A 16360-nucleotide genomic window follows, 5' to 3' on the forward strand; every position below is an offset into this window, starting at 1 on the left:
GCTACCCTTTTTTCAGACAATTGCCTCTGGAAGTTCTGAAAGTCAAAGACAGTTTATGGCCAAGAGAGGAGTGTCGTGTGGCTTGAAGACTGAAACATGAATCTAAAATTGCCAAGGGACTTTTGCCTTACCACTATGACTCTGCCTTCCTTGGCTAGAGCCTCATTCGTCCTTTTTGTCCTCCCTTCTATATTGCCTATCCACTCGGATCTTTACCCCTTTTAAGCACTTGATACTCATGGCGTACCCAGCCCGCAGTACTAATGTATATATCCTTATTTTCTTCCATTTCCCCATCTGTAATTCATTTTAACATCTGTCTTCCCCTTCAAATTGTAAGTACCATCTGTAGTGTATTGTTCTCTCCCAATTACAGTGCTCAGCACACAGTAAACGCTCAATAAATAGCATTTATCGATTGTATGAAGGATGAGCGCCTTATAGAAAGGTTTCCATCAGTCTGAGGTGTCTTTGGTTTCTAAATGAGTTAAGGACTTGCCCTACAAGTATATCCTATACTTGTAACACTTCCAAAGAACTGAAAGGGAGGGCTAGGATTTTCAGCCATCCAGATAATACTGAAGGTTGCTTCCTGCAGTGTGATAACGGTCAGTAGCCTCAGAAAGCTTGAGAAAATGCGTAAAACTCTTCAGGAAGATAGAGGCGGGTAGTATGACGTTTAATGTTTAGATCTCCAAAAAAATGACCCGAACTCTGGATTTGGATCGAGGTTCCAGGGGAAATAGTGCTTCTAATAGCTTTTTTTTCCCACATCCTGCTGGCAAAGTATGAACAGTCCATAGGAGCATGTGAGAGGGAATGTCTTTTGAGTTTTCCTGGGTTCAGATTCTTCTTGAATGTTTAAAAAGCTGCAGAAACTTAGGTCATAAAATCTTTTTCTCCATTAACCATTATATATGATCACAAAAACAAATATAAATCTCCTACTTATTTAAGACTAAAGTTATTCCTTTTCCTTCTCTAGATCCCCATTTCCTTAACAATAAAGAAATGTCTGACGTTACCTTCCTGATAGAAGGAAGACCGTTTTATGCCCACAAAGTGCTGCTGTTTACGGCATCTCCGAGGTAAATATATTTCTTTGGTTTTGAGATCATTTAGCATCACTGTAGATACAGATGTATTTCTAATTTCATGAAAGTAAATTTTGGTAGCTTCTCAGCTTAGCAAACTGGCTGTGCTATAAAGAAAAAAAATAAGGCACATGTTATTTTGCCATCTCTGCATGCCTGTGGATTGACTCGGTACCAATCATCTATTTCTACAGTAATTTGCTTTCCAAATCCTTGGGTTAGGGCAGTTTTTTCATCCTTCAGAGATAGTAGGAGTATTAAGTTCTGAAATGGAAAACCAACTGTGTGTGCGTATATATAGGTATGAAAATGCATTCTTTAACCATTTAAAAGTAGTTAATGCAAATAAATGAAGGCAATTGAATGTTTAGGGTATAAGAGACAGGCTAGAATTCTCAGGACAATCCCTAGGTGAAATCCCACATGCCTCTCCTTTGTCGTTGCTGCAGAATACCAGCTGTTGGTGTGGGTTTATATGGTATGACTTCATAGTCTACCCACAGGATCATTTCTCTATCACCACAGGCATGACATCATAGCTTACATATTGGGATCATTTCAATATTACCGTAGACGTGACCTCAGAGACTACATTGCCAAAGGCACTAACTCTGGGGATCTCATTAGAACAACCAAGTGATGGTCTTTCCAGAGCAGTAGAAACTCATCTCTGGATCAATCAGGGGATTCTGGCTTCTGGCCCCTTGGTTGGTCATCATACTCTGTTTCAGAGAAGAAAGTGGAAAAACTTGTTTGAGAACTCTTTAAGACACTAAATTATTGAGTAAAGTTTGTGATATTTAATGAATCCAAGGTTTAAGCAGGTAATTTCATCAGCCAAAAATGACACCATTTCTAAATTAGGCTCGGAATGTATTGTTTGAACTTGGAGGAGGCTGCGGATATTCCCTTTTTCTACTTTTTGGTGGCATTCTTTGTTCTGTTTTATTAGTTTAATACGTTTTGTTGTTGTTGTTTAGGTTCAAAGCACTACTATCAAACAAAACTGCATCTGATAGCACTTGCATAGAGATCAATTATGTGAAATATCCCATCTTTCAGGTAAAGGCTCTTTGTATTCTAGTATGCCTACTTATTATTATTTTATAAACCCATCACAGATCAATATCATTTCATTTCATCTAAAATATCTCTCGTTTGGAGTTCAGTAAAGTTTGATCAGTTTGGGCTTTTTTTTGTTTTGGTGGAGTTTTTTTAAAACAGATTTTTTGAAAATATGATGCTTTTTATTTTTCCAACTTTTTCTTTTTACTTTTTTTTTCCCCTTTTTGGAATAGAACACCTCAAAAAAGGGGCCAGATTGTGTATATATAGCTCTGCCAGTCCAGATTTTCCCCAGGGTCCACTCCTTTCGTGGTAGGAATTATGGGTTTGGAGAACCATGTGAACCTTTTCAGGTCACTTGCAGCCTCCTCAAAGTTCTATAAAAAGAGATTCAATCTTTCTTTGACCCCCCCCCCACCACCCCCAGACCCAAAGCTATCATTGTAATAGTACTTAGGGCATTTTACAAGGTGAGCAGGCCCAGCAGGAATCGTGCTGGATAATAGGGGCAGCCAAGACTCCAGAGGCTACCAAGGCAACCCTTATTCCAGGTCACCAGACCAGGGTACAGCTTGAGCACTATGATGTGGTAATTTCAGCCGTAAATGGCTCCTGCATGTAAAAATCCTTGACATGGATTTCACAATGTGCTATACCTCTGCCTGCTTATTCATCCACTATACCCCGTGCTCGACTGGCAAGGACAAAAGATTGTGAGTGGCAACTGGGCAAATCACTAACACTCAGATCAATACCTCAGCTTATGTTCTCAGTCCTGAAGTGTCAGAAGTGAGGTTCATCCCTCATTCTCCTCAATGGACCCCCATCATCATCATCATGATCACCACCTCATCATTACTGTCATCTCCGTCATCATGATGTCGATCTATCAATCAGTCGTATTTATTGAATGCTTACTGTGTGCAGAGCAGCAACCAGTCCTGCCAAGGAGGAATGAACAGGGCCGTGGTACACGAAGAAATGTTCCGCAGGCCAGAGCATGTTTGAATAAGTGTTAATATGCTTTCTGCAAAAGTGATGAAATTTTACTTTGTAGTGATGTTATTTATTAACTGCTTTCCATGTGCCAAGCACTGACAAGATAGAGTGAACCCAGTTTCTGTCCCTTCAGGATTTCTTCCCTGCAAACCAGCAAATTCCATTTTATAGTTAGCTATTCTGTTGTGGCAGAAAACATGTCTGGCAACTCTTTTGTATTGTACTCCCCAAGCACGTACTTAGTACAGTGCTCTGCACATAGTAAGTGCTCAATAAATAGCATTGAATGATGATTGAGTAGGTTGGAGAACCTCTCCTCTGAGCCAAACTAAGAGCCATCAATTGGGTCATCTTCAAATACTAAGGACAGAATGTATTTACAATGTTGGCTGACCTTTATCCAACTGGTTTGAAAGTTCAGAGAGATTTTTTTTTCCTGTTTTTTTTTTCCTTTTTTTTTTTTCCTGTTACCTCTTTAATACCTTCAAAAGTTGAAGGGCGTTGAATCTTTCTGAAAGCCTCTTTCTTGCTTTGTGAGTAAAGAATCTTATAGTTTGCCAGAGTTCTGAGTAGGGTAATTTTGTAACTTATCCTCTGTGTCATTGAAAGGACTCAGGAACTTGAGTGCTTGCGAATGGGATTCCTAACTGCACTGTTAACTGGTCTGGGAATTCCACTGTTAGGGAGATCTGGTTGTAAAAAAAGTGTCAAGAATATAATGGGGCTGCCCCAAATTAATCCCTTAAACTGTAATCGTTCTGTGTTCTGGTAAATTTTCCCTGCCACATTAAGCTGAAGTTCTAATAATGAAAGGGAAGAGCTAGTGGAGCTCTGGGGATTGGATTTTTTTTTTCCTCAATGAAAAGCAAGAAGTCTTATTTGCAGTTTGAAATAGTCCTGTGCGAGGCCAAGAAAGACTAAAGCTGACACTGGAGGAGGCTCCCAGGTGCACTGTTTATTTCATTTCTAGGCTGACTGAAGAAGTGAAGTAAATGAAACAGCTTTTCCTAGACTGTTTTGAACATTGTATGAACCAAATAAAAACTGGTGTCCCGCTGAGCTACCATCTGAAGCTTTGAATGTACAGGAGCCCATTGACTGAGTCGTCGCCCCACTGGGCTTCTCCCTGCCGGGAAAATGAGCCCTATAAACAGGGACCGCCGGCTTAATAATTGTTTATTCAATTTCATTTAAACCCATTGTCAAAAACGTCAAAAAGCAAAAGGGCCGTGAGGTAATAGCAATGATATTAATTAAGTGCTTACTGTGTGCCAAGTAATTCCCTCCCTGTAAATCGGCTAAGTGCTTGGGTAGATACAAGGTCATTATAACAGACACAGACCGGGTCCCACAAGAAGGTCACAGAGTAAGAGGGAGGGAGAAGAGATATTTTGCCCCATTTTACAGATGAGGAAAACTTGAGCCACAGAGTGATAAAGTGACACAGCAGGCAAAGGATGGGGGCAAGACTAGAACCTGGTTCCCCCTGACTCTCAGGCTCATGTTCTTTTCGCCACTAGTCCCAATATAAAAGCCGTTGTCCCAGCATTGTGGATCAGCATTTCTGCCACTGGTCCATGGTTTGCACACTTCTTAATTAGCAGTGTGTGGAGGGGGATTGATTTTTCTCAATAGGCTGCCATAAGAGCATTCTCTGACTCATTTTATTTTTCCTTTTTGTGGAAAATTCTCACCCACATCACAGTCAGGGTTGGTGGCATATGTGGATTACATTGCAAATGTTCAGTGAAGCCTGAATTTAACACATGGTAGCCACCATCATTTAAGCTGGGTACTATTTATGTTCCTGAGTGGAAGCTAAACAATAACAGAGTGTGGCAAGAGGCCAGGGAAATCTCCCATGCACCAGATTTTATACATAGTTAAGAAAAAGTCAGAAGGTGTTTTAGTACGTGCCAAATGACTTGGCTTTTTGATCTAAATACATAGCTTAGAGCTCTTTAGTTTGAAACACTGGGTGGTTGTGTGATTTGAGCGAGTCACTTAAGGTCTGTGGGCCTCACTTTCCCTCCCTATAAAATGGACAATATCTGTCATCAACCTCCCACAGCTGATATTGCCAGGGGGAACTAATAAATCCTTGAAAAACCCTTAGTAAGCACAATGGAAATACTGATTGAAAATGACCAAGACACCGTCACAGCTGGGAAAGGAAGGATAGCTGAAGGTAAAATCTCATTTTCGACCTGCATCTTGAAAGCTTCTCGAGTTGGATTGCTGGGTCTCTTCCGGGGATCCCAAATTAGCAGAGTCAGAATTTAACCCTAACTGTTAATATAGAGTGAAGGGAGTCCCTGCAGCGTCAGTCTTTCAGGATCTATGAATCACAAGCGAGAAACACCAGCTTGTCCTGAATTGTCCACCTTCTCCCGACCCCCTCCACCATAGACAACGCTGCCCTGCGGCAGGGAAATATTTGCCACTTCCTCCCATTGTATATGACATCATTACATCATGCTGCAGGCACGTGTGGCAGTCTGTATAACAACGTAAGGAAATCAGCTCGTAACTTCAGTCCAAGTGTGATTCTCTGGGGAATCCCCCAACCCACAGAACTTTTGCCTCCCCCTTTTATGTCCCTGTTCCCATAGGCCACACTTCCAAATGTTTAACTACCCCGTGTGCTGTCCATCCCCTGGTGGTAGGCCCTGAGTCGTGTGCACTCCCCACTTACCACCTCACCTTAAGAAGCAATCCCAGCCGTAACGCAGAAGGTCCATCCTTTGGGTGGGACCAAATCAATGAGTGAGGCCAGTGGTCCCGCCGGACAGGCGAAAAGGGGCAGATTTGTAATTGGTCACTATTTCTCCTTTCTTCCAGCTGGTTATGCAGTACCTCTACTGTGGCGGGGCTGAGTCGCTGCTCATCAAAAACAACGAAATAATGGAGGTAAGAAACATCTTACATCACTCAGTAAGAGCTTAACAAATACCTTAACATACAATGTGCCAGACAGTGTACTCCTGGGGAAGATACAAGCTAATCAGGTTGGGCACAGTCCATGTCCCACACGGGGCTCACAGTATTTTCCAGTTGAGGTAACAGTGGCTTAGAGAAATTAAGTGACTCAACTCAGAGGGTTGCTTCTCCTTAGGAGCCAGCTGTGAGCCCGCACTTCTACCGAAGAGCAACCACTGGCCTGTTTAAATCTCTTTTGCCTGTGTTTGTATTTCCTTTCACCCGAAATTAGTGGTTTGGAAGGAAAGAGTAATTCTAATAGGAAATGCTCACTTCACTGCAGGGCTGACTGCTGAGTCTTACCGTCAAATGTATAAGCCCTGCTGGTCCTTGGTTTTGAGACTTAAAGGACTGCTGCCCATCAGTATCCAGGATCGAATATATTAGTCCTCATGGGATACCGGGGGCCTTCCTGGAGAACACACGAAACCGTATTATCTAAAGAGTTTAAAACCAAAAAGAAAGATGAGCTGTTAATAACTAATCTTCCAGAAACGGATTGCCCACATCCAGGTCCATTGAGAATAGAACAAGATGAAATGGATTTTCAAACTGCAACATGAGGGATTGAGGATAAACGTAAGGATAATCCGACTTGGTTATCCCGCCTTTAGTGTAGTGCTTGGCACATCGTAAGCACTTGACAAGTACCATCATTTTAATAAATTAAAGTACCGTTATCGATGATGATGTCTCTGAAGGTTCCTTCCTGTCTTGTGATCATGTGGATTTCGGTCAGTAGTTTGGAAGAGTGATCTGTTCATCAACTTTCTACTGTTTCTTATTATGGTTTCAGCTTTTATCTGCTGCTAAATTTTTCCAGCTTGAAGCTCTGCAACGTCACTGTGAGATCATTTGCGCAAAAAGCATCAACACAGACAACTGTGTGGACATTTACAACCACGCCAAGGTAATCCTAACAGCGTCTTTCAGTTAACCTGGGGGAAAACCAGAAAAAAATGTACTGTGCCTGGGGAGAAGATGGATTTTCTCAGTTGTCTCTCTCTGCCTTTGAGATTTTTCTACTCAGTGCTAGATTCCCCAGTTCATTTTGGACTTCCCTGATCTCTGATAGCAAGCAGCGTAATTGGGAGTAAGCCTCAAGGCTGTTGCCGATCACCCACTGCAGGTCTTTTACCCGATTTAGAGGAGCAGGCTAGAGGTCTTCTGTGAGGAATCTCGTTCTCTTTTCATCCAAACCAAGGGTCCCTGCTTTCATGGAAGCTGCTTAGAACTGTAAGCCCCATGTGGGACCCGATGATCTTGTGTTTGCCCCAGCGTTTCATACAGCGCTTGGCACTTAGTAAGCACTTATCTTACTGAAGGTCCCAAGACAAGCAGCGAGGCCTACTACACAGTTATATAATAAGCTAAACTAACTACAGTTATTATTATTATTACAAAACTGCTCTCTCGGGTTTTACTCAGAGCATGTGTGGGGTTTTTAAGTCTTAGACAAAATATTTTCCACTCAGAGTTCAACCTTCCCTCTTGACCACTTAGTTTTATCATCTAGCTTTCCTTTGGTGTGTTTCACTTCCAAGGTCCTTTGAATTTGTGAATGTACAAGTGTGTCTGTGCTCTTCACCTTTAATAGAGGAGAGATTGTACCATAAGACTCAGTTTTAATCATCTTGGTTTCTTTATAATGCTATCCCTGTAGCTGGGCTCATCATTTAATAATAAGGCCTGGTGTAATGTGAACCACGTCTGGGAATAAATTTGTGCTCTGAGCAGAGATAGCCGCAGGACGAAAAACGATTGTTTCATTAATGTAACTTTGTTACTGGGAATTAAAGTTCAGTTCCCTTCACTCTAAGCCACCTTCTATAGAGCCATTAGTTAAAAGACATGAGCTTGTATTAGAAGGCTAGTATTTTTCTTTTTCCTTCTTCCAGAGAAGGAGGGCCATGCAGAGAGATCTGTTCTCCTAACTCGCTGTGTCCTTTTTCCCCTCTGTGCTTTTCTCACCCCTTGCCCTTTCCCATCCATCCTTCCTCCCTCCATTCCTTTTCCCCAGGCACTAAATCCTACCTGGTAACAGCAATCCATTGCACTCCATGTTGATTTTCTTCCTAGCAGATCAGTACTTCAAATTCAAACTATCTGTTTTGTTTTTAAATGGCATTTATTAAGTGCTTTCTGTGTGTCAAGCACTGTTCTATGGGCTGAGGTAGATTCCCGTGCTTAGTTAATCAGGCCAGATTCATTCCCTGTCCCACAAGAGGAACACGGTCTAAGTAGAAGGGAGAACAAGTATTGAATCTCCAGTTTGCAATTGAGGAAATAGTCATGGAGAAGTTAATAATCATAAGAATAATTGTGGTATTTGTATTTGTGCCAGGCACTGTAGTAAGCACTGGGGTGGATACAAGCAAACTGGGTTGGACGCAGTCCCTATCCCACGTGCGGCCCACAGTCTTAATCCCCATTTACAGGTGAGGTAACTGAGGCCCAGAGAAGTTAAGTAACTTGCCCACAGTCACACAGCAGATGAGTGGTGGAGCGAGGAATAGAACCCAGGTCCTCTGGCTCTCAGTCCTAGGGAGACCACAAGGCCTCGCTGCTTGTCTTGGGACCTTCAGAAATACAAGAAGGCGCAACATCAGTAGCTGCATCTGATATCAGAAAGGACCAAAACAGTATCAAATATAATTCTTTGAGATAGTGTTTTACTTTCATTCAGGAAGAAACAGGTGAAGAGTCAACTTGAAAGATGAACGACCTAGCCACCCTGTGTTTTCTTAAAAACCTGCCTGGAATTACTGAATTATAAAATGGGGGCCCTGGGCCTCCAGCTGAACCTTTCTGTACGATTTGTACTTGGGAAAAAGAGATGCCGATGCTCTTATACGACACTGACTTTCAGACTGATACAGTAAGCCAGATTTTGCCAGCGGCTAAACTACTCACTGGAAATAAATGATGCATCTTTGGAAGTTTCTCTAGCTCCTTTATAAGCTTTATAGACACACACAAACACAGTGAGAGAGATAGAGACTATGTGGGTATTGCTGTCATTTATATTTGAAGATGACACTGCTAACGGTGGCATTGTACACATGTGAGAGAATCACTGAAGAAAAGATCATCACTTCTGCACTCTCCAGAGGGAAAGAGTAGTGTATATTTGAGTTTCTTCCCCATTCAGCATGAGCAGGGCATGCCCAAATAGGACTATTTAGGTAATAATAATAATAGCAATAATATTTAAGTGCTTACTATGTGTCAAGCACTGTTCCAAGTGCTGGGATAGATACAAGGTAATCAGATTGGACACAGACCTTGGCCCTCATGGGGCTCACTCTTAATCCCCATTTTACAGATGAGGGAACTGAGGCACAGCGAAGTTAAGCGACTTGCCCAAAGTCACACAGTGGACAAGTGGTGGAGTCAGGATTAGAACCCAGGTCCTTCTGACTCCCAGCCCTGTGCTCTAACCAGTAGGCCATCCTGCTTCCCTTGGGTAGCATAGTGTTGCCCAAAACTACCTCTTGTCATCTCCCAGACTAAGCCCCCCTTTTCCTCAGCTCCCCCTCCCTTCCCCATCGCCCCAACTCGCTTCCTTTTCTCTACCCTTCCTCCCCGTCCCACAGAGCGCTTGTGTATTTATGTACATATCTATAATTCTATTTACTTATATTAGTAATGCCTGTCTACTTATTTTGATGTGCATATATCAGTAATTCTATTGATTTATATTGATGCTACTGATTCCTGTTTACTTGTTTGGATGTCTGGCTCCCCGCTTCTAGACTGTGAGCCTGTTGTGGGCAAGTATTACCTCTGTTGCTGAATAGACTTTCCAAGCGCTTAGTACAGTGCTCTGCACACAGTAAGTGCTCAATAAATACGATTGAATGTATCTCAGCAGCCCAGAGACCAGCAGTGGGGGACCTACATAGACAGGATAGTAGTAAGAGCGCGGTGAGCAGGGGAGGAGAGAGAATGTCCTTCCATCAGCAGGTCATGGGCTGGATTTGTTTTTCCAGCATGGAGAGTGGGTCGTGCCGAGCCATCCGTGCCCTCTCACGTTGTCGCCCTCGGCAGACGCTCTAAGCTGGCTCCGAGGCCAGCAAGTGGCATCCGTGACAGTAGGAGTCCTGTTGTGCCCTCTCCCGTTTCATAAGCCATTATCCAATGGGGCACTCGCGCCGGATGAACCGAGGAGAGCATCTTTTGCTTTTCACTAAAGCCAGTGGTAAAGTGACTGTGGCATGCTATAAAAAGAGATGTGATTAAAACCAAGTCTCCAGACCTGGAGCCTTTGAGAAGGGGGCGAAGTAATTTACCCTTGCTGTATCCTGAATCACGTAGTACCTCAGAGGAATTAAAGGGTGATTATAGCCTCCCGAAAATGCTCAGCTTCTTCCAGAGAATTAGTTTGCCTCTGGGAGAATCTAGCCCTTTGCAAGGGAGGATTAGAAACCTTTAAGTTGAAGGAAGTGACCCAGAAGGGAAGACAGGTCGGCATACACTTCTGATCTGGCATTATGTCCTTGGAGTTCTGGACGAACCCCTTCTGTCTGATATCTAAGGGTTGAGGTCTCAGTCTCGTGAATGATTGTTGCTGCCCATGATGATGATAATGTTATTTGTTAAGCGCTTACTATGTGCCAAGCACGGTACTAAGCACTGGGGTTGATACAAGGCAATCAGGATAGACACAGCCCCTGTCCTGTACGAGGCTCGAGGACTGAGAGGGAGGGAGAACAGCTATCCATGACTCGAAACCTCTACCTTTATTTTACGGATGGGTCCCCTCAGGTCTCGATATGGATCAGAGCAGACACACACTGATACCTGCTGTGGTTTAGAGCCCATCCTTTCCCTGCTTTGAGCCTCAATTTTCTCTTCTGTGAACTGAGGCTCAGAAAAGCTCCCAGAGAGTCACTTTCGTCAGGTAAATTTCCAACCTTATATTGCCCGATCCTGTGAATAGAGATCAAGCGCATTACTCTGTTCCATTCTGCTGGTTCTCGGAATTTCTTCTTCTTCTGCTTCTCGAACTGCCGTCGGTCCCGTGAGTTAGTACGGACAGTTAGTACCTGAAACCAACGGCCGTAGGATATTTTTTCATTTGTCCCCGAGACAGTGACCGCCTCCGACCACAAAGATCAGGGAGGCTCTGTCCCCGCCCTGGTAGGAAATCATGTGTCCGCGCGGGATTATTAGACATCGAGAACGTGATCGCTCTTTATCTTCACTTCCCGTAGTTTCTTGGAGTCACGGAACTCTCGTCATATTGTGAAGGCTACTTTCTCAAAAATATGATGGTCCTCATTGAAAATGAAGCCTTTAAGCAGCTTCTGTATGACAAGAACGGAGACGCAACAGGTCAGGATGTACTACAGGATTTACAGAGGACGTTGGCGACAAGAATTCACTCCATCCATTTGTCATCTTCGAAAGGCTCAGTGGTATAAAGGAGATAACGCCCTGAAAGGTCTCAAACAAATTCCCTTGTTGCATTTGCGTCTCGTGAATAGGCAGAATTCCACCCGGCATCCGGTTTTGTGCTGGGCCGAGGGGCTGCGTCCATAGCTTGGCTTCTCTTGGATGAGTGGATTCATCCAGGTCCCATATGCAGTCTACGTCGGGAGGACTTCCTATGTTACGTGAATTACTGCTGCGACCTGCTTTTGAAGATAAACCTGTGGGCATGGAGCCGCCAATGCCAACAGAATCCACCCCCATGGATAGCAAAAAGCCCTTGAACAGCAAAGCTGGGGACCCCCGTCAATTATGAAATTGACAAATGGATAACTTACCGGTTGTTTTGTTCTATGTTATCTATTTAAGAACCATGCTGTACCCATCACCGAGACCATCATATTGTGCATTGAAGAACTTGGTTGTTGCAACTTGGCAAGATCTGATTGTGTTAGAGAATTGATAGGACTCTTAAGCTACTAAGGAACTATACTGGCAAATTTTTAGGGGTGGGAACTTTTTAAAATGTTCATAATAATGGGCAACCTTGTAGTTTAAAATATATTTCTAAAGCTTGAAAGTTCATTTTCAACAGAACTGGGTCTAAGGGTATGCGTTTTGTTGGTCTTGTGTTTTGTTTTCTTTTCAAAAACAAAGATCCACAGTACTTACTGGGTAAACATACATCTGACAAGATTTTGCTGGATTCTTTCAAAAGGTAGTAAATATTAGCTTGCCTCCGGGGTCACTTACATAAAAGAGGCACACTGCCAAGAATTATCTCTGATTGCAATAGCTGTAAACAATTTGCATGCTAATTGTGAGTTGGGGTGTAAAAACACCCACTATGACAAAACATGCATTTGCATGGGACTGTATCTGTGAATGTTCTGTTCGTCCTTCATTTTGCCAAGAAAGCAATGCAATGTTACTTCTGCTGAAACTCCATTTTGTGAAATTCGCATCTCAGTTTTTTCCCTAGTTTAAATGAGATTTTTCCACGGAAATGTATTTGTAGATGCTGATCTCTCTTTTTTTTTCGTTCATCAGAAAATACTGGAGCATTACTCTGTTCTAGGAAGATGTCAATACTCTGCTACTGGCCAGAGAGTGTCAATGCTAGCTTATTTTTAATTATTAATATGTAATATAGAATGATCTCTCGTATCCTGGGAATGTACAGTATAGATTTTATCTGTTGAAAGTTGACTGTCCAGTTATTTTGCAATGTATTGTTAGCCAGCGTTTTAAGTGCCACAATATTCCTGACATCTTGTAGTTTATACCTTTCACTGCACCATTGATTTGAAGCCTAGTAAAAGGTAAGGGAAATACTCTTCCCTTTTTTTGAAGGTGGAGTTACATTACCCTATTTATTTGCTAGCGTACCTTTGGAGAATTGTGCCCAGATCTTACTTTTTGAAGAGCTTTAATTTGTAGTGCAAGATAACTTTGGTCCATTGTTAAGAGTATTTATGTTTGGTGCTATTTCTTGTTTATGGCTTCTGGAATGCTCAGATCACACTCCCTCCATTATTTATTAATATGCTCGGGAGCTACTCTACCGCGTGTGCGAGTCCTCCCTTATGCTTGGTTGTTTGAAAGCCGATCCGGCACCGTCAACAAATGACACCGTTTACTAAAGTGCAAGAACATTTAAGTTTCACAGATGGAGCATGACAGCCTACCCGTGAGTCCTCAGAAAACATCCCGCCTATTCCATGTCCCAAAAAACACCCTCCTAAATGTTTAGCTAAAAGCGATGTATTTTTCTGTGAATATTTAATGTCGCAAGAGAACCGCCAGACATCGATCTCTGCAGCGGCATCTCCCTGTGGGGCTTGATATTAGACAGTTTGGTGTGGATTCTCCAGCAGTTCATTTTTTACCATGCTGCTAACACTTTGTATTATAAGAGCAAAAACCACCCAACAGTTCAGACGTGGGTCTCGGTATGAAATTGGAAAATCCTCTGTTGCCTCCTCTCACATCACCCTATGGGGAGATAAAATACCGAGGGCACCGCGACTTCTGGGGTACAGTCGATTGCCGATGGGGTGTGGTGCTTCTCATAAGCGGACGACTGGTTTGAAATGCATTTTTTGTGGGTTTAGGGGAATGCTGTCCTTGGGTGGGTCCTTAGGACGGTCCATTCCGTGGGTCTGCTTACTGTCATCGGAGACCGGCATTCCGCTCTCCCGCCTGCCCGCAGTTAGTGCGATTGGCCACGTCGTCTGGTAGAGTGTTCTGGGCTATGGAGTGGCTGCCAGGAGGCACGTTGCAGTTTGTGTTTGGGCAATGAGAGGAAGGGCTAGGATGGATGGGAGGATATGCTGCCATCAGCTACCAATCAGTTGTCCAGCCCCCATGGTTCTGGGGTGGTCTAAGGCTGAGAGCAGATAAACTCAGGTGTTGCTCAGCACAGCGTTCCCCTGCCGTGATCCTCATCAGATACATCTCTCTCTGGCCACTGGGGAAACATAGCCACCTCTCCACATTGAGCTTTCCCGGTTTATCTTCGAAGGCTGTTGAATCTCGAACAGCAAGGAGGATCTAACAGTGTAGACGCCCGAGGAGTTGCCCATTCGGAGGACGCCCATCACACGGAGTCCAGCTTGTCACGATGAGTGAGGTGGAACATGGGACTGGGGCGAACACTGGGCCCCTTCCTGAGATCGAAACTGCTCCCAAAGGAAAGCTTCCGATACGCTGCTACGCAGGAGCCTGTTGCTTTTGGGGAGGCGACTAATGGATCCAGGCGTCTGGTCCGAAGACAATTTACGGCCGGTCGCTGGGAGGTGGGACAGGGCCAGGGTCTCTCCTGAGCCTCCTTCTCCACTTTGAAGATCCACACATCTGTACTAGACTCTCCCCCACAATCAGTAAAACTGTACTTGTGGATGAATTTGATTTTCTACCTGTTCGGTCTTGAGTAGTGTCTTGCCATCTAATGCCTTTTACGGGGACCAAAGCCAAAAGTGATGGCCTGTGTGGATTTTTTCTCCAGTGCTATGTTTACTAGAAATTGCATTGTGCTCAAATCAAAGGTTTTGTGGGGCAGGAAGTGTCTTGTTACTGGTAGAGTTTCCAGTTCATTTCCTCTTCACTGCTAATAATTATAATTAATAATAAGTATGGTATTTGTTCAGCGCTTACTGCGTGTCAAGCACTGGTCTAAGCGCTGTCCAAGGATTGGCCTTTAGAGACAATCAGCAAACCTGCTCTTAAAGGTGACGTGGGGTTTCTCTGTCTGTCACCTTACGGTGGAGTCTAAGGTCTGTGGTGAAAGTGAGAGATCCTGTCGCGTAGGAGAGATGTCAGGTGGAATAGAGAGCATGAACAGGTTTTACAAAGGTAAGACCTTCCTCACTTCCAGAAACTCTTCCTACTTTTCTCCCTTTCTGTCTTAAAAGCCTGAGGAACTGTCAGTTTCCCTACATCCTTGCATGTCACCCATCATATCGCATGCTGTGTGCAATTCCTAATCATTAGTTCCACAGGCCATCTTATTACGAGGTGTTCTGTTAAAGGAGAAATCTCTAAGTTTAGCTCTCAATTCAAAAAGACAATCATCTCGTTTGACTAGGCAAATAAAATAGGCACCTGAGCACATCGGACATCCTTAGAATGCTTATTTTCAGATTAACTTTCAAATGGCTCCTAGATTTTATATCTGTATATAAATATAAAGATATTACTCTCTACGCATATATACGTACTGTACATAGATCTTTGGTTTTGAGAATAATATATCAAATCACGGCACTACCAGCTACAGTTCCATCATGCTTGTAAGAAAATAAATGGTTTTCACATCTGAGCATGTTAGGTATTGCGAAGCTGAGACGGTTTATCTGTTTATTCTGTTACTTCAAGAACTGATCGACTTGCGATCGCGTCTCATGAAAATCATGCATGACTTACTCCTTCCGTGGCTATATATCAAAAGGAGAAACTATATAGAGTCAGATTATCCTTTCTGTATTGATGTTGTGGCCAATAGGCCATTGCTCTTAACTGTTATAAATGATGTGATTTTTTTCTTTGAGTTAAGGTCCCTGTGTATGTGACTTGTCAAAACACTTTATAACGATTTGAGGGGATGTTTGTTGCACATTAATCTAAAACTTGTTGGCTCTAAATCAGCGCCGGCAGCTCGCTCGGGCGTCAGCCTGTCTCTCTGAGACTCAACTCCCCCAGCGACGGGAGAGCTTCTCTTTCCAATCCATCCGATCAATCATTCGTATTTATCGAGCGCTTTACTGTGTGCAGAGCACCGCCCTAAGCGCTTGGGAGAGTACAAAATAATATAATAGATAAATTCACTGCCCGTGAGGAGCTTACAGAAGCATTTCACCCTAATTAGCTTTAGCGAATAAAAACCTTCCTGTGCATTCGTAAGAAAATGGACTTTGAGTGGAGGTTGGTTTCCTCTGGCTTTACAGGGCTGAAAGAAACCTCCCCCGCTTCTCAGTCACGTTCTCAGCTTTATTCCTTTTCCCCTCAGCTGATGCCAGACCTCGAACATGTTACGGGATTCTTCTTCTTCTAGCCTCACTTGGCATCAAGGTGGAGTGTCCTGACCCCACCCCTTTAATCCCAAGAAAGCGTTTCCAACCAAGTGGCTGAAGTGATACATAAAAAGGGAGAGAGAATGTGAGATTCAAGGAGACTACCCTGGGAATTTTCACTTCAAGGTACTTGGGTGGCTCAGTGGAACAGGATGGGTGAGAGATCTAAGCCAAAACGGTCGTTTCATAATAATAAGTATAATTGTGATGTATGTCAGA

At 43.3% G+C, this 16360-nt stretch overlaps 1 protein-coding gene across 2 annotated transcripts in view; it reads left to right on the forward strand.

The window, feature by feature from the left end:
* Positions 1–15618, forward strand: part of BTBD11 (BTB domain containing 11) — a 267602-nt gene extending 251984 nt beyond the window's left edge. For both annotated transcript variants that reach the window (XM_039914090.1, XM_029078674.1), the window contains exons 15-19: positions 986–1088; positions 2075–2156; positions 6000–6068; positions 6934–7047; positions 11354–15618. In XM_039914090.1, the coding sequence (XP_039770024.1) occupies positions 986–1088; positions 2075–2156; positions 6000–6068; positions 6934–7047; positions 11354–11563 (578 nt within the window). In that variant the 3' untranslated portion in view covers positions 11564–15618. The remainder of the gene's footprint in view (positions 1–985; positions 1089–2074; positions 2157–5999; positions 6069–6933; positions 7048–11353) is intronic.
* Positions 15619–16360: the final 742 nt, after the last annotated feature.

The sequence above is a fragment of the Ornithorhynchus anatinus genome, chromosome 14, assembly GCF_004115215.2.
Source record: "Ornithorhynchus anatinus isolate Pmale09 chromosome 14, mOrnAna1.pri.v4, whole genome shotgun sequence".
In the NCBI taxonomy this organism is placed as follows: Eukaryota; Metazoa; Chordata; class Mammalia; order Monotremata; family Ornithorhynchidae; genus Ornithorhynchus; species Ornithorhynchus anatinus.